The 25,797-nt window shown below is 59.0% G+C and overlaps 11 protein-coding genes across 11 annotated transcripts; 7 read left to right on the top strand and 4 right to left on the bottom strand.

Annotated features, from left to right (window-relative positions):
* The first annotated feature begins 36 nt into the window (after nt 1-36).
* Nucleotides 37-2,442, top strand: GGTG_07058 (hypothetical protein). The gene is made up of 2 exons (XM_009224882.1): nt 37-772; nt 897-2,442. The coding sequence occupies exon 2, from the start codon at nt 1,322-1,324 to the stop codon at nt 1,982-1,984; it is 663 nt and encodes a 220-aa protein (XP_009223146.1). The 5' UTR covers nt 37-772; nt 897-1,321; the 3' UTR covers nt 1,985-2,442.
* Nucleotides 2,443-2,941: 499 nt separating this feature from the next.
* Nucleotides 2,942-3,326, top strand: GGTG_07057 (hypothetical protein; the record flags this gene model as incomplete). Its single annotated transcript, XM_009224881.1, has 3 exons — nt 2,942-2,960; nt 3,027-3,175; nt 3,258-3,326. The coding sequence occupies 3 exons, from the start codon at nt 2,942-2,944 to the stop codon at nt 3,324-3,326; spliced, it is 237 nt and encodes a 78-aa protein (XP_009223145.1).
* A 220-nt stretch (nt 3,327-3,546) lies between these two features.
* Nucleotides 3,547-5,222, bottom strand: GGTG_07056 (Delta(3,5)-Delta(2,4)-dienoyl-CoA isomerase). Its single transcript, XM_009224880.1, has 3 exons — nt 4,442-5,222; nt 3,943-4,335; nt 3,547-3,854 (listed from the first exon to the last, which is right to left on the bottom strand). The coding sequence occupies exons 1-3, from the start codon at nt 4,962-4,964 to the stop codon at nt 3,745-3,747; spliced, it is 1,026 nt and encodes a 341-aa protein (XP_009223144.1). The 5' UTR covers nt 4,965-5,222; the 3' UTR covers nt 3,547-3,744.
* A 252-nt stretch (nt 5,223-5,474) lies between these two features.
* Nucleotides 5,475-5,858, bottom strand: GGTG_07055 (hypothetical protein; the record flags this gene model as incomplete). Its single annotated transcript, XM_009224879.1, has 1 exon — nt 5,475-5,858. One exon carries the CDS (start codon nt 5,856-5,858, stop codon nt 5,475-5,477), a length of 384 nt encoding a protein of 127 aa, XP_009223143.1.
* A 294-nt stretch (nt 5,859-6,152) lies between these two features.
* GGTG_07054 (hypothetical protein) lies at nt 6,153-7,373 on the top strand (the record flags this gene model as incomplete). Its single annotated transcript, XM_009224878.1, has 2 exons — nt 6,153-6,512; nt 6,933-7,373. Exons 1-2 carry the CDS (start codon nt 6,270-6,272, stop codon nt 7,371-7,373), a joined length of 684 nt encoding a protein of 227 aa, XP_009223142.1. The 5' UTR covers nt 6,153-6,269.
* Nucleotides 7,374-7,442: 69 nt separating this feature from the next.
* GGTG_07053 (hypothetical protein) lies at nt 7,443-12,319 on the top strand (the record flags this gene model as incomplete). Its single annotated transcript, XM_009224877.1, has 3 exons — nt 7,443-7,518; nt 7,859-8,002; nt 8,139-12,319. The coding sequence occupies 3 exons, from the start codon at nt 7,443-7,445 to the stop codon at nt 11,027-11,029; spliced, it is 3,111 nt and encodes a 1,036-aa protein (XP_009223141.1). The 3' UTR covers nt 11,030-12,319.
* A 1,175-nt stretch (nt 12,320-13,494) lies between these two features.
* On the bottom strand, nt 13,495-14,077 carry GGTG_07052 (hypothetical protein; the record flags this gene model as incomplete). The annotated part of the gene is made up of 2 exons (XM_009224876.1): nt 13,495-13,636; nt 13,710-14,077. The coding sequence occupies 2 exons, from the start codon at nt 14,075-14,077 to the stop codon at nt 13,495-13,497; spliced, it is 510 nt and encodes a 169-aa protein (XP_009223140.1).
* Nucleotides 14,078-14,268: 191 nt separating this feature from the next.
* Nucleotides 14,269-19,461, top strand: GGTG_07051 (osmosensing histidine protein kinase SLN1). The gene is made up of 2 exons (XM_009224875.1): nt 14,269-17,854; nt 17,966-19,461. Exons 1-2 carry the CDS (start codon nt 15,156-15,158, stop codon nt 18,822-18,824), a joined length of 3,558 nt encoding a protein of 1,185 aa, XP_009223139.1. The 5' UTR covers nt 14,269-15,155; the 3' UTR covers nt 18,825-19,461.
* Nucleotides 19,462-19,746: 285 nt separating this feature from the next.
* GGTG_07050 (hypothetical protein) lies at nt 19,747-20,832 on the bottom strand. Its single transcript, XM_009224874.1, has 4 exons — nt 20,479-20,832; nt 20,369-20,403; nt 20,239-20,296; nt 19,747-20,151 (listed from the first exon to the last, which is right to left on the bottom strand). Exons 1-4 carry the CDS (start codon nt 20,573-20,575, stop codon nt 19,949-19,951), a joined length of 393 nt encoding a protein of 130 aa, XP_009223138.1. The 5' UTR covers nt 20,576-20,832; the 3' UTR covers nt 19,747-19,948.
* Nucleotides 20,833-21,128: 296 nt separating this feature from the next.
* Nucleotides 21,129-23,806, top strand: GGTG_07049 (hypothetical protein; the record flags this gene model as incomplete). The annotated part of the gene is made up of 4 exons (XM_009224873.1): nt 21,129-21,568; nt 21,670-22,343; nt 22,425-22,529; nt 22,605-23,806. 4 exons carry the CDS (start codon nt 21,129-21,131, stop codon nt 23,063-23,065), a joined length of 1,680 nt encoding a protein of 559 aa, XP_009223137.1. The 3' UTR covers nt 23,066-23,806.
* A 1,066-nt stretch (nt 23,807-24,872) lies between these two features.
* Nucleotides 24,873-25,356, top strand: GGTG_07048 (hypothetical protein; the record flags this gene model as incomplete). Its single annotated transcript, XM_009224872.1, has 2 exons — nt 24,873-25,022; nt 25,198-25,356. 2 exons carry the CDS (start codon nt 24,873-24,875, stop codon nt 25,354-25,356), a joined length of 309 nt encoding a protein of 102 aa, XP_009223136.1.
* Between the last annotated feature and the right edge of the window lie 441 nt (nt 25,357-25,797).

Below are 25,797 nucleotides of genomic sequence, written 5' to 3'. Positions count from 1 at the left end.
GCGAAACGGCTTAGCCTCAAAACCAAGACCTGTGTCGGTTCCCTGTCGCTCCTGAGGCTTCGACGAGGACTTCGGATGCGGTGGCGGCATTAGACACAAGGCAGAAAGGGAGGTGGCATGGCATTGGGTTGAAACGTATTTCTCGCAATGCTGTTTGGGAGAAGGAGACGACGTGCAGCGTAGCTGTGGCGGGCTGACATGACGCAGCTCGCAGCCTGTCTGGTTCTCGGGTGAGTCGGTCCCTCTTAGCGCTAGCTGCCTAGGCAGTAGTCCAACAATCCCCAGCCGGCCCTCTGTTTTGGGACGCCCAGTTCAAAAAGGCTGCCGAACCGAGAAGTCGAGAGTCGCAGCCATTCCACCTTAGGCCTCGTCCTAGGCCACCACCCATTTCCAACCTATATTACGTGGTAGGGTAAGGCAGGGTAGGGCAGGCAGGGGTTCGGGGCCAAGGGTTGTGACATCAACAAACAGGCTGGGATTCCAAGGGTTGTGCCGTGGGCCAAGGAGAGTGGTTCCCTGTCCTTTTTGGCTTGTTACCTGTCTCCCTCTCTCTTTGCCGAACCACAAACGAGCGAGCCGTTGTTTTTTTTTCTTGCTTTGTGCCTTCCCTCACCGCTACCCTCGTCGTCGCCTCCAAACAAAACAAGGGCTCGGCTCCTCTGTCGGCAAGTCCCATCCCGCACGCAGCACGTCTTTGTTGGACCCAGCGGCGTGCATGAAGCAAGGGTGAGCCCTGCCGGATCGACCCAACATAGTTCGCGGGAGAAACGAGGTGAGATTGCAAAGCCCCGAATGGTGTCTCAGACGGCCGGGCCTCCTCGTCTCACTCGCTTTTCCCCATCCATTTTTATTTGTGCGTCGTTGGCCATTCGTCGCATCCTGACAAGAACCGATAGACAATAAAGAACAAGCAACCCTTCACACACATCACGTCCATAACACACCTACCCAGCCTAGCACCTACCTAGGCCCGGGGAGAAGACGCACCCTGGCGCAGGGGCATCCAACCGCCGACGACTCGGACTTTTTCTCCTCGAGCGAGCGCGCACACGATCATGTCGACATCGATTCGCGGCGAGAGCTTCTTCTGAGCCACAAAGCTAGTCTAGTCAACCCAGCGAGGTCTAAACGCACAGCCCCACCACGCCATCGTCGCAGCCAGCGATCGACCCGACTCAATCGACTTCCCCGCAGGCCCGCCGGCTGAGAGCGGCTCGACGCAAGGATAGCACCGCAATCTGCACTCTAGGCGAGGCAAGGGGAGTCCACGCGCCGACACCTCCACCTCCTCCTCCTCCACCACCATCACCACCTGGCCACAATGTCGACCCCGACCCAGACCCCGACGTCGACGTCGACGTCGACCGAGCAGGAGAGCCGGTGGCGCCTGGTGGTGGTGCCGCTCTTCGTCGTCATGACGGTCGGCGTGCTCGCGCTGGGCGTCACCATGATGCGGCGCCGCTACGGGCTCGGCGGCTTCGCGCCGGGCGGGCCGCACGACCACCCTGCGCACTACCACGGCGGCGGTCGCGGCGGCGACAGAAACCTCGACCCATCCTATTATCACTCGTACCGCCGCCCCGGCGGCGGCGGCGGCGTGCCCATGACGGGCCGCAGGCGGCGCGGCGGGAACCACCACCCCTACGCGGGCCTCGGCGATGACGGCGCTGCCGACCTCGAGGCCGGAGGGGGGCCCGGCGGGCAACAGCAGCCCGGCGGCGCAAACGGCCACTCCAGGCCCCGGCAGCGCAGGGAGGAGGGGCTCAACGAGCTGGGGGAGGCGCCGCCGCCGTACGTCGGTGCCGGGGAGGGGAAGAAGGGAGGAGGGGAGGCGCCGGGGCCGGGACCCGCTCCTGCGGTGGATGGGGGCAGCGGCGTCGAGACGTCGTCGCCGGCGCGGGAAGCGCCGCCTGCTGCCGCTGCTCCTCCGGCGGCCGCTGCGTCGTCATCGCCGCCTGCCTATAGTGAGGTCAGGCGAGGTTAGACGGTGCTTCTTTCTCTCCCGACTTTCAAGTTTTCTTCTTTGGCTCTTTTTTTTTTACGAGATACCTTGCCGAGCACCTTTTTTTTTTATTGATCGAGAGCTTATTTTTGCTTGCGCCTGGGGCAACGCACAGCTTAACCCTTGCGCTTCCAACCAAACGACGCCAAGGTGTCCGCACACACATACGCACACACACACACACGAAGAGAGAGAGACACACACACAGAGGAAGAACAATGTCTAGCAGACGGACGTTTAATCTAGGACGGATTCTATTCCAAACCAGGACGAATGGGGGCAAGGGGACAAACAGGACCGGGCTTATAAATATTGTTGCGGCGAACGCTATCGTCCTTGTATCGATTACAGTCTAGATAGTTTGTTAAAGCGGTAATGGTCTAGGTACTCATCCAAAGGCTCGAACTCGGTCAGGTCGCCACGTTACCCCTGCCTGTCCGCCGTGTCCTGCCAAGCGCAAGAGGGCCGGCCAGCACCAACTTTGAGAGTGGTTTGTTTCCTGTGTCTTGTTTTGGCTTGACAGCGGCCATTTCCGTGGTGATGCCATTCCTGAGACCCCACTGATGGATGCATTCCACTCCTCCCATGCTCGCAGCCCGAGCCCCGCCGTGCGCTCTGGGGAACCCCACTGAGCTGCAGGCACATGCGCTAGCCAGGGCCCGTCAGGGCGTGCCGTTGGGCCTGTTGGATGGCGTCCCACCTCGGGTCCACATTTGATTCAGGACCGATTGATGTTTCTCCAAGCCGTGAATCACATGAAATTAAATCAGGCACGACTCGGCTGCCTGTTCGTTCGTGCAGCGCCTCAAACATCACCACGACGCATCACCCTTTTTTCAGAACGGCAGACCCGAATAGATACAACTTTCTATAATACTAGGGAATCACACACTCCATCTTTCTCAAGGGGACTCGTGCCGGGCCCTCAGCTACGCGGCCATGCCTCGCGCAATCTTTGGTACGTCCAACACAGCGCATCTCCTTCTCACCCAGCAAGCCGCTCAAACTGACGACGCCCGCCCAGGTGTGCTCATCGAGTGCGACCCGCTGATCAAGTCGGGCATCGTGGAGATCGACAAGAAGCGCAACGACATCATCGTCGAGGACATTGACGACGAGCACCTCGTCATCAAGGAGAACATGGTGGACTACCTCAAGGCTCAACTAGACGTTGTACGTTTTTTTTTCTACTGCAATACTGCCTCTGTCTGGGTGATTTATGTATGTGCTGACCGGCTGCCATCTAACCCTGCAGAAATTTGCCCACGTCGAGGTCGGCGACGCCAGGAAGAGAAAGGGCAAAGGTGCGGAGGAGTACCGTTAGTGACGATGTGCTGCTCGGTGGATGTGAGACATGGCACAACATGACATCCGGGTGACTAGGTGGGCGCGTGGCCCCTACAATCAGTCCACCAGACTTTCCCTGGGACGATCTCTTCTGGAGGAGTGATATAATCAGGAGAAATGCCTTTGTGGGCGCTACGACAGCGAGTACGTAACAGGATAAGCCGGCTCATCAAGATCAGGAGATGGTACACAGCAGGCAGCGGACGAAACATCATCATTCTGTTTTGTGCAATGTTACAACCGTGGTCTAACAACTAAAAGAAATAATCATCTCTGCAGTATGGATTGTAATACATTTGTTGTTGGCTGAGATTGGAATCTGCAAAAGTGAGCAAGCATACATGCACGCCTGGCGCCGAGACAAAAATCACTGGAAATTGCCGCGGTGTCATGCACTACAGCTTCTCAAACGTCGGTTTCCTCTTCTGCAACCCCGACAGCAGGGCGGCCTTGACATCACCGGTCTGCAGGGCCCCGGCGTTCCAAACCTGAGTGTATTTCAGACCTGCAGAGATATATGTTAGTATTTCGCGTACAAGGCGATACGAGTGGAGTGAGCGAGGAAGAATACGGAAAGGAAAAGAAAAACGCACTGTCTTCCACGGTATGGTCCCGCGCGTGGTTGAGCAGCTCCTTGGTGCCCTGGACGGCGACCGGGCTCTTGGCGGCCACGAGGGCGGCGAGCCCCGTCGCGGCGGCGACGGCGTCCGCCTTTGTCGCGTGGCGGTGCTGTCCGGGGCTGACGAAGCCGACGGCCTCGGCCTCGTCCGGGCCGAAGACGCGCGCCGTCAGGCACACGTCCTTGACCCACGACAGGCTCCCGACGACGCGCGGCAGGCGGCTGAGCGTGCCGATGTCGGCCGCGATGCCGATGTCGACCTCCTTGACGGCCAGGCGGGCGTCGGACGCGCACACGCGCATGTCGGCGCAGCAGGATATGTCGATGGCCAGGCCGTAGCAGATGCCGTGGAGGACGCAGATGACGGCTGTTTTTTGTTTTTTTTAAGCATAATGTCATTGACTTCCCTCTCACACTCTCGCTTATAAAGAACAGAGAGAGAGAGAGAGAGAGAAGGGGAAAAAAAAACTCACGCTTCTCGCACTTCTCAATGGCCGAGATGGAGGCCTGGAACTCAGCAATGTGGCGGCGCATCTTGACGGCTTGGCGGGCCGGGTCCACGACCTCTTGGGGGATCAAACCCTCGCTGGTGGCCTTGACGTCGAGGCCGCTCGTGAAGGCGCGGTTGCCGGCGCCCGACAGCACGACGGCGCGCACGTCCGGATCGGCCGAGAGGCGGTTGAACAGCGCGCCGAGCTGCAGCCACATGGCCTCGTGGAAGCTGTTGAGCTTGTTGGGCCGGTTGATCTCGACGTGCGCCACAAAGGGCGACGGCGAGGTCACGATGAAGTGGGTGAACTCTGCGTAGGCCTCCATGGTTGTGTATTTTGGTGTCGTTGTGTTGTTATTGTTGCTATTGTTGGGGCCTTTAGTCTTGCACGTTCTGAACCCGAGTGCCAAAAACCCAATTCTAAACAAGATGCAGAGAAACGACAGGACAAGGCGGACAGACACAGAGACCGCTTTGAATTGCCAAATAAACAACTTTTCATTCATCAGAGTCGAGGCTGTAAGATGCGCCAAGTCACCATCGCGGCGAAACAGCGCGCATGTGTCGTCTGCGAAGCCGAGGTGGAGCAGGTGGGAATTGCCGAGGTATGGACGGGACAGACCTAAGCAAGCGCTGTGGAAGTCAGCCTAGGGAATTTCTGGGGAGCCAACACCAAAAACTCTTGGTATTCAACGTCTTCCACGTCGACAGTTTACGTTGGTCAAATCCATTTAACTGAATGCTTCCTTGCATTTCAACTGTGTTTCTTTGCTCCAGACGGGAAGTACTGGAAGGTTGCAGGGGAAGTGCCGTCCCAGCGTCCTAATTTTGGGGTCTCGCCATCTTTGCTGCACTGCATATCTGCGCCCTCTTCGCCACCGACGAAAGAGGCCGTGATGTTGACGCCGTTTTATTAGGCTCCTCACCCGCGCGCATCGTTGACGCTCGCCCTCGTCATGGCTCGAATACTCGTATAGGTCTCCAGGATATTAAATGTTACGACCCACAGAGCATTCCTACTGGCCCTCGTAACGTTCAATATCCTGGAGACCTGTAATCATTACCTGCTCGAGGCCAGCCTCGACTGTCCTGTTCCGCATGAACCTCCGCGGTGCATTGGTCCTGGGTGGGACTTTTCTGGTGCGTGATGCGCCGAGTCCCCCCGCTGGGTCCAGATCCGCCGCCAGCGTCAGCGGCAAATGCGAGGATAACGTTGGGCGTGATTGGGGCTCGATGTAGGCGACCCTGCCAGACGCGCCCTCATCCCCGGCCGTCATCCAAGCGAATGTGCCTCTCTCCATCCATCCATGCCCTTTTCTTTTCCTCCGAGGCTCGTCAATGCCATGGATGCAGGGGCAGTCGTCGCATGCCAGCGCATATCGGGCACCCACGCCCGCCATTCGATGCTATTGGTGGTACCTACATGTCCCATCAGGTAGGCCGGGCGTTGCAACGGCACGCGGGGGTTGCACAGAGCTGGGACTTGGGGAAGGTGGAAAGACGGCGGTTGGACTACCGGCAAAGGACGCACCAACCGCACTAACCCCCCTGCAACCTATGTTTTCTTCACGACAAAAAGTGGCTGAGGGCTACGGACCTGGTTGGAGTTCCTTGCAGCACAGCGCATCACATCCGACCTGCGCCGCTGACGCTGCGGAGCCAAGCCATCAGCCTGCTCATTATTTGCTATTGCACGTATGTCGTAGGCGATCCGGTGTCCATCTGGTGTTGTGGCCAAGTATCCTTGTCATCGAAAGATTACCCGTTCGTGCCGCACCACGACACCAGAGGACAGACTCGCCCTGACCAACATGTTCGTCGCGGTCCGGGAGCAGGACACAGAGCCGCCATTCGAATTTCACGGAATATTTGTGCCAAGAACTCATGTTCCCCTCGTTTTACGGAGCAGACCGTCCTGGCGACCAGTGGAAACGCCCAAGGGCCCAGCCCTTGTTTGGGTTTGCCGTGTTTCTCCGCTGACGGCTGAGGCGGTAATGGACTCGGCAGGCTGTCGCACTGGTGGCGGCGGATATCAGATCAGGGTCGTGGATGTGGTAAGCACCAAAGCCTAAAGAACGAAGGGAAACATTGCAATTGATTGAATGGCACAGCCCGGGTGCCATGTCCCCAGCCGCACCCTTGCTATTTTCTGCACCGGCGGCCAAGGAAACCGTGCCTGTAATCTTCCTCTCCATCCTTTTTTTTTCTCTCCTTCTCGTAGCGCGCTCCCCTTCTGCCGCCTGCCGCAGCGCCCAGCCGAAAATCTTTACTGGATCCATGGCTGGCTCCCGTGTGATGGGCTGAGGAGGTGCTGAACTCGCAGGTAAGTCGAAGTAGGGCCGCTGGAGCCGACGACAGGGCCTCCATGTGCGCGCCAGGCCTTCGCCCGCGCTGACAAAAAAAATCCACCCGAGCAGAGTCGTCACGGTAGAGAGCCACAGCTCAATGCGACCGTCAACAAAACACGGCCTTAGCCCCGCCGCCTGAACCTCAGCTGCAGCCTCCCTCCATCCCGCATTCGCGACTCACTCGAGCGGCGTTCCCCGGGCGAAGAAAGAGAGTGTGAGAAAGAGAAAGACTGGAGATCCCACCATCCCACCTCGCCGAGTCCATCCTCAGACCGTGCCTCCATCCCAGGGCCGCCGTCGCACTGCGCCCCGGGCCCGGACTCTTCTGCGTCGGGGCTTCGTCCTCCAGGCTTGCACTTGAACGAGTGGGGGCCGCCGGCCTTCCCTTTGCGGCTGGGCAAAATCTCGTGCCCACCACTCACGGGCGCCAACGGCTTATTGACAGCTCCACCCTGGCTGGCCCCGTCCCACGTACCGCCCTTGCACGACCCTCAAAGCCCAGCGTCCAGCGTCCACCAGCCGTCCCCATCTCCTGCCTGCCAGGTCCTGCTCCCACTTCTCCTGTGAACCCGAAAGCCTGCCCTCCGAACCCCAACCGCCCGACCGACGACGGCTTGCCACCAGTCGACAGCAACAATGGCCGCGCGAGGGACCACGGAGCCCCAGGCCGCCTCTGCGCGACCCGGCGTCGGCGACATCTTGCTTGTAATCCGTGAGTTTCTGCTGCTGTGTGGACAGGAGGAGGAGCCTGTGAAAACCCGCCCGAATGGAGCGCAACGAGCCGCCCACATGCCCTAGTTATGGCGCCCCTCGAGATGGATGCTAGTCGCCTACCCTCTCTCCCTCCCGCGCCGCCACGACTTCAGGTCTCCCTAGCTGCCGTCCTCCCTTGTCGTTCAACTCCCCCCCTTTTCGAGGCCCAGTTGGCTACCTACCTGCCTGCCTATGCACCTGTGATGGTCGGCTGCAGCTTTCGTGCCCAAACAAAACGCCACACGCCTCCTCCACGTATGCCCATGCCGCTCAGCTGCTGACGACCACTTGTTTCGCAGACGACTTCCAAGCGCGGAGTTCAGACGAGCTGAGCCTGACCAAGGGCGACCGCGTTGAATTGATCGAAAGGGACGACGAGTTCGGCGATGGCTGGTTCCTAGGCAAGCATCTGGTATCCGGGAACAGTGGGCTCTTCCCCGAGGGTGAGTTGCCAACGCATTCCTTGCCTACGACATCCGTCTGCTGCTGGCCTGGCCTCTTTTCGTCCGATGCGCCGTTTACCCCTGGCCTCGCGTCACTATGACCGCAGGCGCTAACGGGAAGTGTACCGGCGTCCAGTCTACACCCGCCCCGCTCCGAGGGGTGCGCCCAACGCGCCCATGACGAGTCCCAAGCCTCCAGCAAATCTCTTCAAGCCCGTCCCGACCCCGCCGACAGAGTCCTCCAGGCCCGATCCCAGTCCGACGACCCCGGCAACAGCTGCCGATGTGCCCAAGACCATTACGACCGCGCCGACCCCGAAGGCCACCTCATCACCCTCCATCGCCCCGAAGCCAGTCTCGACCCCTTCCCTGTCATTCGGCTCCCTGAAAGGCCCCAGCCCGACATCTTCCTCGCCGGCAATCCCCACCTTCTCAAATAGCAACAAGAGCCTGCCCTCACTGGCCTCATCGGGCATGAAGCCCGAAACCCCCCGCATGGCGTCGGGCCAAACCGACAGCTATGTGCTCAACGAGACCCTAAACGTGATAGACGAGCACATTACCGAGACGTTGCGATCGACGCCCAACAATGGCCACAACGACTCGGGCAGCGAGTACAGCTCACACCTGGACCACCGCATGTCGTACATCCAGGGCGAGGAGACGGACGAGGAGGAGGAAAATATGCACACGCGCCCAGAGGTCCAGGCCTGGTCGGCTGACAACGTTGCCGAGTACCTCTTCACGGCAGGCGTCGAGAAGCACCACTGCGAGGTGTTTAGGGACCAGGAGATCACGGGCGAGGTGCTGCTCGAAATGGACCAGACGTCCATCTTTATCAAGGCCTTTGACCTGGGCTCGGTGGGGCGGCGGCTTAAGACGTGGCAAAAGATCAAGGCGCTGCATGACGAGGTCAACGGGCTGGGGGCCCGCAGGACCACGCACACCCACGGAAGTGACGTTGGGTCCATGGACGGCGGCAGGGGCAGCAGGAGCAGGAGCAGGACAAACACGCTGACGAGCACGGGCCCACCACGGCTGCCGGCCATAGACAGCCACTCGGCGTCACTGGTGCAGGGAAGCAAACGGCGCTCCGTCACGCAAACGCAATTCGAGCCCGTGTCACCTGTCTCGCCCGCCTCGCCCTCCTCAAGACCGCACCACGAGCAGCGGCCGTCGGCTGCATCCGTCCGTGACCTGCACCACTCCCGCCGCCACTCTTCCTCCACCGACTTCCGCATCACGGGCACCACCATCCACACCCCCACCGCCACTCCCAGACTGCCTCTTGGTAGCACCCTCCCGCAGCCCGACGCCGTTACCTCGCATCGGAAGCAACCCTCTTTCGACCGTAACTGGACTTTAGGCAGTGCAACCTCGGCCTCCAACTCGGGCGCTCACACCACGGGCCCGCGCCCTCTCTCGTCTGCCGGCTTCCCCCAGGATTTCCTGGCCGTTTCCAACGACAAGGACTCGCTTGACCTCGACCGCGGCTACTTTTCCTCCACCGACGTCGACGGCCGGAAGCGCAACGTGCTCAAGAAGCGAGACAGCGTGACGGCTCATTCCCGCACAGGATCCAAGGGCAACAGCTACGCCGACGAGCAGAGGGTGCGCAGCGCCACGGCGCTCACACGGCACTCTCGCGCTTTCGGCAGCATCGACTCCACCCGCGACCAGCCCGTCTCACCTGCCGCTCAGAAATACTACGGAATGGCCACCACACCCCACCGCCGGACCGCGTCCACCAACACCACCGACTCCTCGATCCGACCCACCCTCCCCCTCAAGGACGCGCCCCCGCCAACAGTAACGAAACTGGACGGGAATACGCCAAGAGACGGAGCCCGCGCATCGCCAATCACCCCCAACTCACCAGCAGTAGCACCAAAGCAAGGCATCCATGTCGACTGGTTGTCCAAGCCGGGGCTCAAGAATGGCGGCTTCGGGCTGAGAGCCATCTCGGACGCGGTGACGGGCCACGAACGCTCCAAGGTCGCCTCGCCCATCGACTCGCCGTCCAAGGACTCTCCCATCCACTCCCCGGCAAGGACCGGATCCAGCACGCCGTCGGTCGGCCCGAGCTTCGACCTGGACTCGCCCAGCGCAAAGAGCCCCAGCACGACAACGACGGCCCCGCCGGCGCGAATGCCCAAGAGGAAGGGCAAGAAGGACACCAGCGCATACCTTAAAGGTCTCGCCAAGGTGACCCCGCGCGAGGCCATGGCCGGCGCCGACTATAGTGGGTGGATGAAGAAGAAGAGCTCCAACCTGATGACGACGTGGAAGCCGAGGTTGTTTGTCCTCAAGGGGAGGCGGTTGGCGTATTACTACTCCGAGGACGACGATCAGGAGAAGGGCCTGATCGACATTTCCTTCCACCGCGTGCTGCCGGCCGACAACGAAAGGTTAACGGGCCTGCACGCCACGCTGACGGGCGCGTCGACCACGCCAACGATACCGGCGGGCAGCCAAATGCAGACGCTTGCGGCGACCGACGCCGAGCGCGACGTTACGGAGGAGGCCGACACAATATTCATCTTCAAGCTGGTACCGCCACGCGCCGGCCTGTCACGTGCCGTCAACTTTACGAAGCCCATGGTGCACTACTTTGCCGTGCCCAACGTGAAGCAGGGCAGACTCTGGATGGCGGCGCTGATGAAGGCGACCATCGACCGCGACGACATGCAGCCGATAACGACCACGTACCAGCAAAAGACCATATCACTATCCAAGGCGCAGAAGATGAGGCACCGCCCCCCGGCCCTCATGAACCTGGACGAAAAGCTGTCCGAGGTGGGGAGTATGATGAGCACCGGGACGGGCGAGGGCGACGACGAGAGCAGCACAAAGAACGGCATCACCAAGAACCCCGACGCAATCGGCGGCGGCCTCGGTATCGTGTTTGACGAGAACGACAGCGGAGTATCCGGGCTGGAAAAGCTCGGGTTGCAAAAGGTTGAAAGTGCGCGTTCGAGGCAGTTTCCATTCGAAGCTAAAGAGTCCAGCATGCCGCAGAGCGCCTAAGGCAGGCGCTCTTGGGCGGGAGCCGGGAAGGGCATAATTAAATAATTCGAAAGTGTGCTCCCCTTGATGCTTCTATCGTCTGATTTTCAACCCCATATATACAATCCAAGACCATGTACACTTGCAGAGACGACTGGGTAAGGAGGGATGGAAGGGAGCAAAGTGTGGCGCCGGTTGTGATATATCTGCGACGGTTGTGCAATGGACTTTGAGAGCACAGAGAGACCAGACAGGATGAGGGGATCGACGGGTTTGGGATCGCGGTGGCGATGTGCCTCCTCGATATCTGCTTCCGACGTCTTGTTTTCCCATCCGCCCGTCTTTTTTTCCTTTCCACTCCCTTTGAGTCGTGCCCCTCATCCTGTTTCTCGAGACTCTGCTCATAAGCCCAGTTTTCAGACGATGGTTTCCCATTCTTCATGTTCAACAGCTTAATTTCCACAGTATTCCCAGCTTTACATTACTTTCCTCTTCCTCTTGCCTTTTTTTTTTTTCGTTTTTCGTTTTTCGTCCTCCCACCCCCTTTTTTTCATTTGTTTGATGAAGTCAGGTGCTTTATCGTTTACAACCCCTCGCCGGCACCGGATGGGCAATGGGAGGGGCTTTCTCCTTTCTTTTGTCCTTTGTCTTTTGATTGGTTGTATGATGCCAGGCAGTTTTGTTTTCATGAACAACCCTGATTGATAGGGGAAGAGACAGACCTTGTGCGTGGAGTGTGGGATCTAGCGGGACTGAAAGAAAGAAGAAGAGAAAGAAAGAAAGCCATGTTTCATTTTTTTCCCATCCCGATTTTTCACTATATGTGTCGTCGTGAAGAGTTCCAGTGCGGTTTTAGCGCAGCCCTGGCTCGAATACGGGAAATACGGGAAATACGGATAAAGTGAGCAGCATGGTTCTCTCAAGACAAACGAAACGTGTGCCAGTTGTGCCAGAATCTGCACGCCTGCACCAGGGCTGTTGCATGGGCTGAACGGGATGCGCCAGCTAGGGTGTGGTGTTGGGGCTCGGAGGGGAAGGGGCGAACCCCGTCGTCATTGGCGTTGGAGGTTTATTGACAGCACAGCCAAATGTCATCATCACTCTGCCCCCTCGGACTCTTGTTGTCTGTTGCCACGAGAAACGAAGCCGTTTGGACGACTCGTTCCTGCTTCACCACCCAAACAGCCCTGCCGGACGCTCCGACGCCCCGAACCTCGGTTTTGGTGTTGTTCGATTGGAATGCGCAACGTCTTCTGCTCTAGGGCGAGCGTCGTAGGACAATAAAAGAAATAAAAGAAAGGAAAAAAACGGCTACGGCCGCGGGGCGTGTTGGGCGGGCAGCCACAATGCTTGTTATTCCACCGAGACCGGAACGCAGTAACGTACAGGCTGGATGTGTGGCTCAGGAGCGGTGGGGAAAAAAAAAGCGCAACACAAAGAAAGGGATGTGCCATGCCGAGATTCCGTTCGTTTGTTTTTTCCCTCTTTTTTCTCTCTTCCGTGCCCATATCCGTATCCATGCCGGCCCGGCCTGAAACTACTTGACTGATGGTTCCTCGCGGCGGAAAGGTTGATGGAGAGCTTGCAGTCTAGTCTTCTTTGAGACGGCACCATTCTTTTTTTTTTGTCTTATGATATCGGTGTTTTTTTTTTAAAAAAAAAAATCGGTCATCCGCTGCACATGCACGCAAGAGGAGACGCTGTCTCTGCCGGCTTGGCTGGTGCGCTGTGCCGGCGTGGGCTCGCGTCATGGGTGGGTTTTGCTGGTGGACGCCCACCCCTCCCCCCACTAAACAGCTCGCGGCGGGGGAGGCGGCTGTCCGGTCACAGGGGCTCGTCTGAGCCCGGCATCATGGCCGCCCGGCGCCGCGGGATCCATGGGAGGAGGCGTGCGTACTTGTGTGTGCCGAGAGAGACCAGAGGTGGCCGCGCCACTTGATTTTTAGTCACCTCCAAAACTGAAACTGTTTATTATTCTGCCTTGTCACGCTTGTGTCGTGTTCGTGGGCATCCAAGAGGCGCTCTCATGTTCCACTCCGACGAGGGGTCATGCTTAGTTCAGATAAACTGAGGCTTTGATGCCAAGACTTTGTTTTTTGATAGTTGTTTCCATAATTCATGCAGGGACGGACCGGAAGGCAAGAAGGGACCTCGACGACGATCAATCAGATTGCCGTTAATCCCCGATCGAAAATCGAGGAGCCGACAGCTTGACAACAGTTTTTTTTTATTTTATTACCCTTCCTTCATCTGTGTTGAAGTGCCAAGGGGTCCGCCTTGTTCGTGTTCTCCTACTCTCTCCACTGTGGGTTTCTTTCTGTGGATAAATGGCACGTCGGCATAGTGGCACTGACTAACAGAATGCAAGACTGCTTGGGGAATCTTAGGGGACCTTGGCGGTGGTGGTGACGGTGGGCGAGGAGGAGACGGCGCAGCTTTTTTGTCGGCGCGGACTGTGAAGATTCGAGCACCGCTTGTGGCCTGGTTCAGGGGACGAGGGGCGGGTTCTCCATGGCGGTGGAGACGGCTGCCCACGTTTGATCAAAAAGCTCCGCGGCAGTTTGCGCTGTCTGAGTGCGATTCATGGGGGCATTCTTGGCAACCGCGGCGGCGGACGAGAGGGTACCACTGTAGAAAAAACCGGACAAGACGTGGATTGTAGAAAAACGCATCCACAGTGCCTGCATTTCCGGGAACGGACCCTGCAAAGGTGGAAACCATTAGCTGCTTGGGTGAGATGCACGCGCGGTGCTTGTTGCTGTCCTGGGCTGTCCTTGTCTTGCACGTGGGCGGAGTTTTTTTCTGCGGCTGCCTTCCTGCTCTGTGTTCCGCTGTCTGGTTGTTGTCTCCCTGGCTGTCTTGTCTGACTGTGTGCTGCGTGTCTGGAAATCGCGCCCCAAGGGCAGGATTCCAGGCCAAAAAGGGCAGCCGCGGTCTAGACCTTTCCCCCGTCGGGTTGGCGCTGGCAGCTGCGTGAGACCGTGGCCGCCACCCCATTCCTTGGCGCTGGGCGACCATGTGCCTTCCACTGCCTTGTGCTAGTGCCCGGCCGCCCTGGCTGCGAGCCATTGGCCTTTCTGGCCTTCCCGATCGACGATCCTCGGGGGTCTCCTAGTCTAGACTGCTGGCGGGCATTGGACGCTCATATCCTTCCTGTTCTGTGCGCACACGCCTTGCTATCGTCATCGTCGTCGCCGTCGTTGCCGTCTCTTCCTTTTGTACCCTGCGCCCTGCCAGACCTGCCGGTATCGCTTTCCCCGACTCGACTCGATCCACGTTCCCAGGACGGGACAGCGCTGAGAGGGAAGGGCCGTTTCTTGTTTGTCATTGATGCGTGCGCTCATTATCAACCGCGTCTCCACCGCACGCCCCAGACGACCGGGATTCCTGGCCAGCCATCGGGTGGGCGCGCCTCTGTTCTAAGCAGCATCAATCAATTCCCAGGAAATTTCTCAGCCCTCGCACATCTCCGCCGCGCCCATAATACGAAAAGGCTTGGTGGAAGAAGGCGAGGTGCGCGCTCCGACGCTGCCGACTCTCGGCCGTGCCCTTTGGAAAAAGAGAGAGAGAGAAAAAAAAAACACTACGAACAGCCACCTATCTTCTCCACACACGTACACACAAGCATCCATAACCTGTATCCATCTCTCGCTTCGCCGGCCCTGGCACTCTCACCGACCTACACCGTCCGTCCTCCTACGTCGACAATTGTCATCCACCCGTCCCCATCTTCACGCCCTCCTCGGCCGGTTGTTGCATGTATTGCTGGTCACCGCCTGCGGGTCGACTCCCCGCTCCGCCAAGTCCCGTCTCCACGGGCACGGATCATTCAGTCGCCGCGTAGGAGGCCTGTATTTTCTACCGCCTCGCTGCTGCACGTCTCCACCCGCGTTCCTTCCATCTTCAACCCTCAGTCCCGTCGGCCTCGCCCTGCCTACCTCCCGACCTCCCCGTCGACCTCGGTAGCTCACTACCGTCGACGACGACAACCGCGGCCGCGACACAGTCCCCGACGGCTACTCCAGCGGCGACCACGCCCTTGCCTCTCCAACTGCCCATCCGCTGGAGTTTGTTGCTGTCCGCCGGCCGCAGAGACATGCATGCAGTGAAGACGCCACCGTCAGACTCGCTCTTATAGCCTGGCGCCATGCGGATAGCAATCCGGGAGCAGCTCGCGCTGCTGGTGGTCCTGGCAACGCTGGTGGCACTGGCCGTCGTGTCGATTCCGGTCTGGATCTACGTTAACGACTTCGTCACCGGGGTCCAGCAGAATGCCCTGGGCCTGACGGCCTCGCTCAAGGCGGCGCGCATCGCCGCCGAGATCGACCTTCTCCAAACCACCTGCCAGACCATCGCCACCCGAGTCCTAATCCAAAAGGCCATAACGAGCTTCTACGACGGAACTAACACCACGGATCAATGGGACGCCGCTAACGACGACATCCAGACGGCGCTGAACCAGCCCGGCTCTCCCGACCTGCTGCAGGCGCGCATCTACTCGCGCAACTCTAGCGGCACTGCCGAGGGCCTGATCAGCGTCACCTCCAAGATGTTCCACAACATCTCGCTCCCTTTCAAGAACGCTAATGGCACAAACGCCATCCTGAGCGACGTCCCCGGGGGCTACCCTGCCGTCCTCTACCCAAACATCACATACACAGACACGGGGCAGCCAAGTAACATCTCACCCGACACCAACGTCTTCTATGCCAACGCCTTTTCGGACCTTAGGTTGACGAGCGGGCTTTTTCTTGGGCCTCTGATAGTAAACGAGACCTATGCCATTGTGTCGCTCACAGTCCCAGTTAGGGCCAACGGGAACAGCCTCGTTATAGGTTACATGACCCTGCTCGCCTCAGCCTCGACACTGCTTCAGATCCGCAACTCGCCCGAGGGGCTCGGCCGCACCGGAATGACGTTGATTATCGGTCCTCATTCCCAGTCGAACCGTTTTAACGCGACGGATCCGCCTAGCAACTCGACCTTTACGGTTCCTAATAGAACCCGTTTCGTCTCCAGCACCGAGGTTCAGTTCATACTCCCGCCCCGCGCCGCCAACGGCACAGCCGACCGCCATTCGAACCATAACTTTGAGTCTGGCGGCTACGACGAGGCCTTTGCGCTCGCCGACTTTCCAGCAGTCGCCACCAGCCTGACGAGCGTTCAGAATAAATCCATCAACAATGCCCAGGCGAATTTGTGGACCACCAACGAGCAAGGCCTGAGCGTGTCCGTCGGTACCGCCCGCCCCAACTCGCCGTTTGTCCAGTGGGTTGTTGTTGTGGAGCAGGAGAGAGGCGAGGCCCTGGCTGCCATCACGACGCTCAGGAACATTCTGCTGGGCTGCGTGTTCGGCACGGCCGGGCTCATGACGCTCATCATCTTCCCCTGCGCCCACGTCGGCGTGAGACCCATCCGGGATCTCAAGGTGGCCACCGAAAAGTCCATTGCGCCTCCGGGATACGACGACGACTACCCTGGCGGCGGCAACAGCGAGACGCCTGGGTCCGGCGTTCTATCCTCGCTGTCGGAAAAGGGCTGGGTGGGGGCAATACTGCGCAAGACCAGAGCAAGGAGGAATCGTCAGCGGAACCAGGACCAGGACGGGAGCTCGTCTCAGCGGCGTGTCTTCAAGATTCCCGGCAAGGTCACAGACCGCAAGCACTACATCACAGACGAACTGACGGAGCTGACGGAAACGTTCAACGAGATGACGGACGAATTGTATAAGCAGTATACGTCGCTCGACGACAAGGTGGCCGAGAGGACCAGGGAGCTCGAGATCAGCAAGAAGGCTGCCGAGGCCGCCAATGAGAGTAAAACACTCTTCATAGCGAACATATCGCACGAGCTCAAGACGCCCCTCAACGGCATCATGGGAATGTGCGCTGTCTGTATGGAAGAAACGGACGTCTCTCGGATCAAGCAATCACTTAAGACGTTATATAAGTCTGGCGATTTGCTACTCCATCTGCTCGAGGATCTCTTGAGTTTCTCCAAAAACCAAATTGGCCACCGGATAGGGTTAGAGGAGAAAGAATTTCGTCTAGGAGACATACGTCAACAGCTCCTCGCGATTTTCGATAAGCAGGTGCGCGAGAGTGGGACGCATTTCACCGTCGAATTCACCGGTGGGGACGCTCTGGAGGGGACGGGCCCCGAGCGCCGCAGTATGGAGACGAGACTTCCGGCCCTGGGCCCCATGGGCACTGGCCGGCTCAAGGACATGTGCCTCTGGGGCGACCAGCAACGGATCCTGCAGGTCATCATCAACCTGGTTAGCAACAGCTTGAAGTTTACGCCTGCGGGCGGAAAGGTGGACCTGAGGATCAGGTGCTTGGAGGAGATCGACAACGCCAACGACGACACTAGTAGGACATCGTCCTTTTCCCGGTCGGGCTCCGCCCGCGCCGGCCGGACGCGACATAGGATGGGCTCCTCGTCGGCACATTCGACAAGCTCCAAGACGGCCGTCGCGCCGCCCACGTCGCAGCAGGGCACCGCCCTGGCCATCAACCCGATGGAGCCTAAAGGGCACAGCGGGCCGATGGTGCAAGTTAGGGAGCGATCGCCAACGCCGCCGCCGCCCAACGCCAAGTCGTTCCTGTTCGAGTTCGAGGTCGAGGATTCGGGCCCGGGCATTCCGGAACACCTGCGGGTGCGCGTGTTTGAGCCCTTCGTCCAGGGAGATCTGGGTTTGAGCAAGAAGTTTGGCGGCACTGGTCTCGGCCTTAGTATCTGCCAACAGCTCGCCACACTGATGGGCGGCAACATAACTCTGCGAAGTACCATGGGTGTGGGCTCGGTGTTCACAATGCGGATTCCGCTCCGATACGTCAAAGACAGGTATGGCTCTCGTCTCTTTTTGTCAAGTCGAAATCTCGGGAGGCTGATGGATATCATTGAAATGGCAAAACGCAGGGATGACGATACTGACTCAACCCTCTGTCATCAAAGGGCGTCTAGCACCGCATCTAGTAGCATCAAGTCGAGACCACCCAGCGTCGGCTCTGTAGACCTGGATACTTCCAGACAGGCCCACACAAAGCCAACCACGGATGGGAAGCACGCATCTGTGCTGGATAACAAGCCGCGTCTGGTTGGGCTTAGTCACCCCTTCTTCTCGCCGACACAGGGCCGGACGCCGAGCAAGGAGGAACAGGCGGCGGAACTTGATCGTAAGATCGCCAAGGCCGTGGCAGAAAAGGGCAGCAACCTGCGAGTACTTGTTGCCGACGACAACTCGACCAACATCGAGGTCGTGAGCAAGATGCTCAGGCTCGAGCACGTGTCGGACGTAACGGTCGCGACGGATGGGCAGGAGGCGCTCGAGGTGGTCAAGTCCAACATGGAGAAGAACCTCTTCTTTGACTTGATCTTTATGGATATTCAGATGCCCAACCTGGACGGTCTTCAGAGCACGCGGCTCATCCGAAAAATGGGCTACTCGGCTCCCATTGTGGCGCTGACGGCCTTCTCCGAGGAGAGCAACGTCAAGGACTGTCTGGAGTCTGGCATGAACGAGTTCTTGGCCAAGCCCATCCGCCGCCCTGCACTCAAGCAAGTTTTGAAGAAGTTCGCCACGATACCCGAGGAACCCGAAACGGCATCCCTGACGCGCAAGACAACGCCAGAGAAGAAGCCATCGCCGCCGAACTCGCCATCCATTGTCCCCGAGCCGCCGCTCATCGTCCCAGAGACGCAGCCACAGACCCCGGATCCTGACATCCAGACCAACGGATCCGCCAAACCCGCAGAACACATGAATGGGTCAGCTACAGGCGGCCACGTTCTTCCTGGGGCAGTTGCGACGTGACCGATCGAGCCTGCCGGCTAGTATAGTATATACTTGCAACTATCGCTCTTGATCGGATCCGTGTCCGCATCCCTAGCCTGAGGCCACGCTCTCCCATATAGGCGCCACGCCGTCGGTCTAGATGGCGATGATCACCGAGGTCCACACCGGATATCTCTCCTTTCCGACGCCTCCACCGATAACACAACATAGGGAAAAAGCAGGACCTGTGTTCACAGAGGCCCAACCTTTCTGTCACGAGAGGCGTGTCATCTGTATTTTGTTTGGTAGATGGGGCGTTTAGCATACACGTTTGAAACCCCATGTTTAACTGGCCCTCGGGGAACCTTGGGGGCATACGTCGCTTTCTCCGCTGTTGTGGGCATACAGTTTGGTTTGTTTTCTACTTTTCTCACCACCCGGGCGTGCACTCGTTTGTCTCGGTTGTCCTTTTTGGGGGTGCGAGGCAAGGTTTCTCGGAAAAAATCAGGGATTATGGAGCGGTATACTTGTTTTTCATCATTATCGGCGGCACCTTTTGTGTTTTTCTCCTTTTTTACATCTCTACATCCTTTTAGTACCTTCTTGGGCGGTCATCGGCTGTTGGTCTGACTCGCATTCCCTTTGGTGGCCATGCTTCTCAGCCCCTATTTTCCGTCCTCGTCTACTACAGCTCTCTCCTCGGCCCGCATCATAAGGGCTCTAGTAAAATTAATCACGGCAACGACAAGCAAAGAAAGTGGGGATGTCAACACAAGCTTCTGGCGGTGAGGAGGAAGGCCTTGGCTATGGGAGTTGGGCCAAGGGGAGGAGAATCAAGGGTCCACGGCGAGCTCGGACCTCGGCTAACTTGGATTGTTTGTTGGTGGATGGATTGCGAACGGAACGTTATCAGACGTGATTCCAAGGGGCGAAGACACGGGGCGCGGGGATGCTGACGAGGGAGAAACAAAATCAGACATAGGGTGATATGAATAGAAACGAAGCCATGTCCGTCCCATAGGCAAGCCGGGCCACTCCAAAGTGTTGGAGTGCATGCGTGTGACATTCATGAAAGAGCATCTGAAGGCGCGCGTTGTGGCGTTGCATTGTGGTCGGGTTTCTAAGAGACTATCAACAGTGATGGGCGTGGGCTTCTTCTACCCCTACTCCTTGGGGACGGTCTCCTCGGCCAGGTTGTCGGCGCCGTCGATGACGCCGACGACGTTGTACCTCTTGCTGAAGAAGGTGATCCAGTCATTCAGCACGCCCTGCTCCTTCTCGTCCAGGTCCTTCCACTCGGGGCTGACGTCCTCGGCCTGGGTGGACGACTTGGCGAGGGCGCGGGATGCGTCCTTGCCGGCGAAGACTTGTCTGGGTGTTAGTAGGCTCCTTTGGGGGAGAGGATGACTGGCGGCTGAGAGATAGCGGGAAAAGTGCAATGGAGGTACCATACCATGGTAAGCGCCCCCGGGTTGGTAGGCCCTGTTGCCCGTGACGTCATAGACCAGTCCCTGGGAGGTGGTGATTGTTTTGTTTAGCAGGCCGGTGAACGAGGATCGGGGCGGTGGCTGATATCATCTCACCTTTATGCCAACATAGCACGTTCCGTCCTCGAGGCCTTTGGATAGATAGGCGATGTTAGTGGCCCCATGCTGTAATCACGAAAAGAAGACATGAAAGCAGAGGCAGTTACCGATGGCCTTGGCGAGATCGTCCTTGGAAATCTTGACGTCTAGTTTGGGGGGATCCAGCTCGACTGGCTTCTTGGGCTCGAACTTGCCGCCCGTCATTGTGGCTGCTTTTGGTTGGAGCTGTGGGCGGGGAAGCGGGGATAGGGTGGTTTGTTGGTTGATTGAGGACGACGGGAAACCGCAGGCGGGAAGATGGAAGCGCAGGATTCGACCCTGTACCCTATATATAGAGCTCGTCGGGGGTAGAGGGCTGTTTTGTGTTTCTCAGGTTCTGGCAAGAGCAACGGAGCGACGTGAGACAGATGGCGTAAATGGTTCTACGAGGAAGGTGCCTCGCTTCCCCAGCGTTCCGTGATACTCGTCCCCGCCAGGCCTCGGAGCTCGCTCCATGTGGATTGGAGCTCGGGCCACGGAACCATTGGGGGGGACCCCACCTCCAGCTTTTTTTCTGTCGTCACCCGCACGCAGCTTGCTTCGATTGGCCCCTCACAGCTTCAGGCAGGGGGCACATGGAAAAGGAGGAATAGGAACAAAAACATCACCAGCTTCCAACCCGTTCGGAGACGACCAAACAACGAATTGGTCGACCGCCCAGCTCTGCCACCGGAAACCAGCGAGAGCAATGTAAACCCCCGCCAGCTGAGGTTCAGCCATGTCCGCCTCGACGAGACTACACAGCATACGCGCCATGCGCTGCACCACTCCGGCAGCGCGCGCCATCACGTCGGGCCTGCCGGGCCGTGGTCGAGCCGCCCCTCTCGTGCGGTTCTGCCTCACGCCGCAACAACAGCCGCAGCAGCAGCAGCAGCAGCAGCAGCAGCAGCAGCAGCAGTCCGGATACCGATACCACAGCCTAGGTGGGCAGCGCAGATGGGGGTCGACGACGAGCCAGCGGCCCACTGCTGCCACCGGAGGAGCGCAGCACGCCGGGAAGAACAAGGGGCCGCCGCCGCCGCGCCGCCCGACGTTTGGCGAGGTCCTGCGCCGCCTATTCAGGGACAGCCTGGGGAGCCTCTCGCGCGCCGTCCGCGGCGAGAACTTTCGCGCCATCTTCCGGCAGCACCCTGGGGAGATGGGGCTGGCGTTGATATCGTGAGTTTCTAGAACTCCTCGTGCCCGGCCTGGGAGGGGAAAAAAAAAGGCGCCTCCTTTACGTCCTGATCCTAACCGTCATCTCTATTGCGTCTTTGCAGGCTCGTCGTCATGGCCGGCGTCGTGGCGTACACGGTGCGCATCTACTTCACCTACTTCTACTCGGAGCAGTTCACGACGCTGCCGGCGCCCGTGGCCGACGCGATGCGGCGCGCGCTCTACTACAGCAACTACGCGCCCGACCCCAAGCTCGCGCTCAAATACTACCGCGAGGCCATTGAGCGCTGCGTCCAGGCCGGGCTCGACCCCTTCTCTGACGAGTTCATGGGCGTGCGCATCCAGGTCGCCGCCTGGCTCGAGAAGATTGAGCGCTACGACGCCGCCATCCGCACCCTGACATCGCTGCTGGACGAGTGCAGGCGCTGGGTCGCGCTGGCGGAGGAGCGGGGCATGAAGGAGCTGCCCGTGGTCATGCCTGCGGCGACCGAGGGGCAGGAGGAGGGAAAGAAGGGGGAGGAGGCGGCTGCGCCTCGGCAAAAGAAGGAGACGGTCTGGGGCAAGCGCAACAGGATCCTGCGCAGGTCCATCGGCATCAGCGTCAAGCTCGGCGAGCTCTACTCGGACCAGCACGTGCTCGAGCCCGAGCTGGCCCACGAGAGCCTCGTGTGGGCCGTCGAGGCTGGCCTGAGGGAGATGCGCCGTCGGTCCGTCGAGGGTGTCAAGGAGGGTGAGGGCGAGTGGCTCAACGCCGAGGAGATGGGCGGAGCTCTGGAGGGTATGTCCCGGACCCCCTTGTTACATGCGCCGGGATGGTCGTTTTTTTTCTTGTTTGACTAACTTGGAGCCGAACCTGCAGCTCTCGGGACCAGTTTCTTATCCAAGGACCAGGCTCACCTTGCCGTGCCCGCATTCCTGCAAGCGCTTCATCTCTGCCAGGATCCCTGCCACAGCGCAGTGATAAGTAAGTTGTTTCGCGGTGCCTCGAGCCGCGGGCTGCTTGCGAGCACAATCACTGACTAATTATCGATCTGCAAAGTGAACAACATCGCCGCATCCTTTGTTCAGCACCCTCTGCACACTCCATTGGTGGATCCTCTTGGGCCGGCAGAGAGTGCGGGGCCTGCCGGCAGCGGTGGTAACAAGGGGGCTGTGCTGGGCGATGGCGGTGCTAAAACCAGCGACGCAAGCAAATCCGCGATGGCTGCCCCTGCGCCTACGGCGGCGGCGGCGACGAGGGCCACCTACCTAGAGCACGCCGGCAACTGGGCCGACAACGCGCGGCGCCTCGCCGCCGAGACGAGCGGCGACAAGCGCACCCCAGAGTGCGACCAGGCCTGTGCCGTGTCGCTATGCAACCTCGGCGATATTGCCAAGATGCTCGGCGACGCCGCCGGGGCGCGCCGTCGGTTCGACGAGTGCATCGCCCTAAGCGAGCGCATCGGCTTCGACGACGGGGTCAGGCAGGCCAAGGCGGGGTTACGGGCGCTGGACAGGTAGGGATGGGCAGCGAGCGGCAGAAACAAGATACCCATTCCCATTGCCGAATGGCCATGAAATGGACTGTTAAGTTGGAAGAGGGCCGCAGCGCGCGGCCACGGCATTGGGAAACTCGAGCCGATGCTGGGGTCGGGACTCGATAATGCGAGGGGCCGGTTCCACATGGTCACGGTCGGTCCCGCAGTTGGCAGCTACGAAGAGGGCGGGCTGCTCCATCTGCTGTCAATCAGGAGCAGCAGGCAACTCGCTCTCCCGGCAGGCAAGTGACTGGATGGGTGTCTGCCAGTCAGATGCTCATGGGCTACCGGAGACCAGAAGGCCGTGGGGGGATGCCCGCCGCGGCGAGCACTCGTCCTAGATGGGCGTGTGTCTACTAGCCCGGCCATCACGACACATGGCGGCGCCTGGCGCCGTCGGGACGGGGTCCGGAGCAAGAAGTCGGTACAGCAAAGAAGGACCCCTCGATGAAGGTCCATGCCGCTTCCTCGGCTGGGATGCCGAAGCACTGGCGTGGCTGTCATGTCCCACACCACTCCACTCTGCAGGATATAGACTACCTAGTCAGTACCGTACCCAGATAGGCACCCAGATAGTTACTAGATGGGTGCCGTATGCAATGCAAGGCTAGTTTAGTCCATGATGGGGCTATATTGAGCCCTGCAGCCCGTACGTCTAGACGACCCAGCCCAACGGCGCGGCGGCTGTGCCGATGGATATCTCCCCCACCCCGTCAAGCTACCTGCTTTGGGTGTTTTCTCGAAATGGGGGATTTGTAAACGCCCCCGAGGAGAGGTGGGCGAAGCCCCAGGCAGCGATTTTGTGTTTAGGACAAGACATGGATCTTCACATGGGGGATGGTTTCCAAACGCCTGGTTTCTTGTCCCTCCCCTTTTTTTTCTCCCTTTGTTTTTGGGGGCGGGTATCAAGGCGGGTTGCCCCCCCCTGTTCCGTTTCGTTAGGCTTGTTGGATGACTGGTGGGGACTAGGATCATTTGTGGTCAAGCTTCTACTATTTTTGGCCGCGTCTTGTTTGCCTGCTGCCTTGGGCCGTTTGATGGGGTCAATCAATATTTCGTTGCTATTCACCTAATGGTAGGCACCTTTAGGGGTTCGGTGAACTTTCCAATTGGGTATGCATGCTTGGCCCCCAAATACACGACGCCACAGATGTGACACCTAAAACGTGGCTTTTTTCGCGAGTGGGCTTCCGGTGAGGAAAAGAGAGAGAAAAAGGGATGATTCGGAGGAGATTTTGCAGAGGCAATCTCGCTTTTCTCAGGCAACTGCGAAAAAAAAGAAAAAAAACTCGGGTGGATAACGCCCCCTGAGATACCAGCCCACGCTGCCGTCCTCTCGTTCGAGGACGGGATATGTGAAATAGTTTCAGTCACCGAGAAACCTAGGCGAGAGCACAGATAAGATAAGCGAGGCCACCCCCTCCTCCTCCTCATGAACGCTGCAACGTCCTTCGGTTGGTTCCGGGGAACGTGTGGTGGCATTCAAGGAAGCGCCAAGGCTAAAGCCGGAGAGAGGCGGCAACCACTCACGGGCACCACTACTAATCGCTAATCCAAGCCCCCCCTCCCAGGTTATCAAATCCCTAGTTTCTCCTGTATAAGTCGTGTTTCTGTGTCCACGACCCATCCTTTCCTGCATAATGCTTGGATTGCATCATCACATGGCGCAAGGGATGGGATGTCCCAAAACGGAAGTTTTAAGCTCGCGGAGCGGGAGGACGGGAGGCAGGAAGGAGGGGTGGACCGCTTAGCTGCTGCTATGGGCGCTAGTCGCTAGTGGCTGGTTTAGGATGAGTGGGCTTGGGGAGGGAGGGGGGCGTGAGAAGAAGGACGAAGAAGCAAAGAAAGAAAGGAGAAGATGGGGATCCCGAAAGCGACGACGGAGCGTTCTCGGACAACCAACGCCACATGGTCTGGACTTTGGTGTCTTTGTTTGGGTTGTGTGTGTGTGGTTCAAAAAGACTCGAAGGCTTGTCATGTCGTGCAGCCCCAAAGAGAAAGTCGGAAAGCAGTCGCCGTCGCGCTGAGATTTGGGCGCCGTGATTGGCTCAGGCAGCCAAAAGGCGGTCTTGGCCCTGAGAGGACAATTAAGCTTTAAAGTTGGCGGGACTGCAGAAGCAGCAATTTAGCAGCAATTTAGCAGCAGCAGCAGCAGCAGCAGCAGGAGGAGTAGGAGCGCAACACGGCAGCAGCTGCCGTGCCTTCCTCAAGTGCTTCCCAGCAATCACCGGTTGTGTGGGTGGCCGCACCTGCCCCAGGGAGATTTTTGAGTGATGATGGTGTGGGTGGGTTTTGAGGGGTTGCAGCCAATTGCTTGTCAAAGCCCGGCTGGAAGGGTTTCCTGCGCTGCAACCTGAACCCCCCCCTGTCTTCCCCACCTCGAGAGCCCAGCTCTTTCTCGCGGCCGTCCCGCCGTTCCCCGTCGTAGCCTGCCTCTCCTTTTCTCTGCCTCGAGGTCGACTGCGCTCTCGGACGTCGACATGGTCCTCTGCCCGGTGTCATTATCGCGATCCGCGACATGGTTGTTGTTGATCTGTTGCTTGCTAGCTCCGCACAAGCTCTGCACAACGCCTCCGCTCCAAAGTCAGCGACGTATTCCTTATTCCTATACCAGCCTAGGGCCTCGGTCCTCGGGCCATCGGTGGCTAAACGCCCAACCGAGACATGCGGGCAAAACTCCGCGTCGATGTTGTCCCCCCCCCCCCCCGCCGCGCG

The sequence above is a fragment of the Gaeumannomyces tritici genome (genome assembly GCF_000145635.1).
Source record: "Gaeumannomyces tritici R3-111a-1 unplaced genomic scaffold supercont2.3, whole genome shotgun sequence".
NCBI lineage: Eukaryota > Fungi > Ascomycota > Sordariomycetes > Magnaporthales > Magnaporthaceae > Gaeumannomyces > Gaeumannomyces tritici.
Note: the sequence above shows the minus strand (reverse complement) of the source record. Positions and strands in the feature narration are given on the sequence as shown.

Coding starts and splice junctions, on each gene's coding strand:
- GGTG_07056 (XM_009224880.1), bottom strand. CDS start 4,964: ATGAATGAAAAGTTGTTTATTTGGCAATTCAAAGCGGTCTCTGTGTCT. Junction 4,336..4,441: donor CATTGAGAAGTGCGAGAAGC/GTGAGTTTTTTT, acceptor AACAAAAAACAG/CCGTCATCTGCGTCCTCCAC. Junction 3,855..3,942: donor GGACCATACCGTGGAAGACA/GTGCGTTTTTCT, acceptor ATATCTCTGCAG/GTCTGAAATACACTCAGGTT.
- GGTG_07058 (XM_009224882.1), top strand. CDS start 1,322: ATGTCGACCCCGACCCAGACCCCGACGTCGACGTCGACGTCGACCGAG.
- GGTG_07051 (XM_009224875.1), top strand. CDS start 15,156: ATGCGGATAGCAATCCGGGAGCAGCTCGCGCTGCTGGTGGTCCTGGCA. Junction 17,855..17,965: donor CTCCGATACGTCAAAGACAG/GTATGGCTCTCG, acceptor CTGTCATCAAAG/GGCGTCTAGCACCGCATCTA.
- GGTG_07050 (XM_009224874.1), bottom strand. CDS start 20,575: ATGACGGGCGGCAAGTTCGAGCCCAAGAAGCCAGTCGAGCTGGATCCC. Junction 20,404..20,478: donor CGATCTCGCCAAGGCCATCG/GTAACTGCCTCT, acceptor ATCTATCCAAAG/GCCTCGAGGACGGAACGTGC. Junction 20,152..20,238: donor ACCCGGGGGCGCTTACCATG/GTATGGTACCTC, acceptor CACCCAGACAAG/TCTTCGCCGGCAAGGACGCA.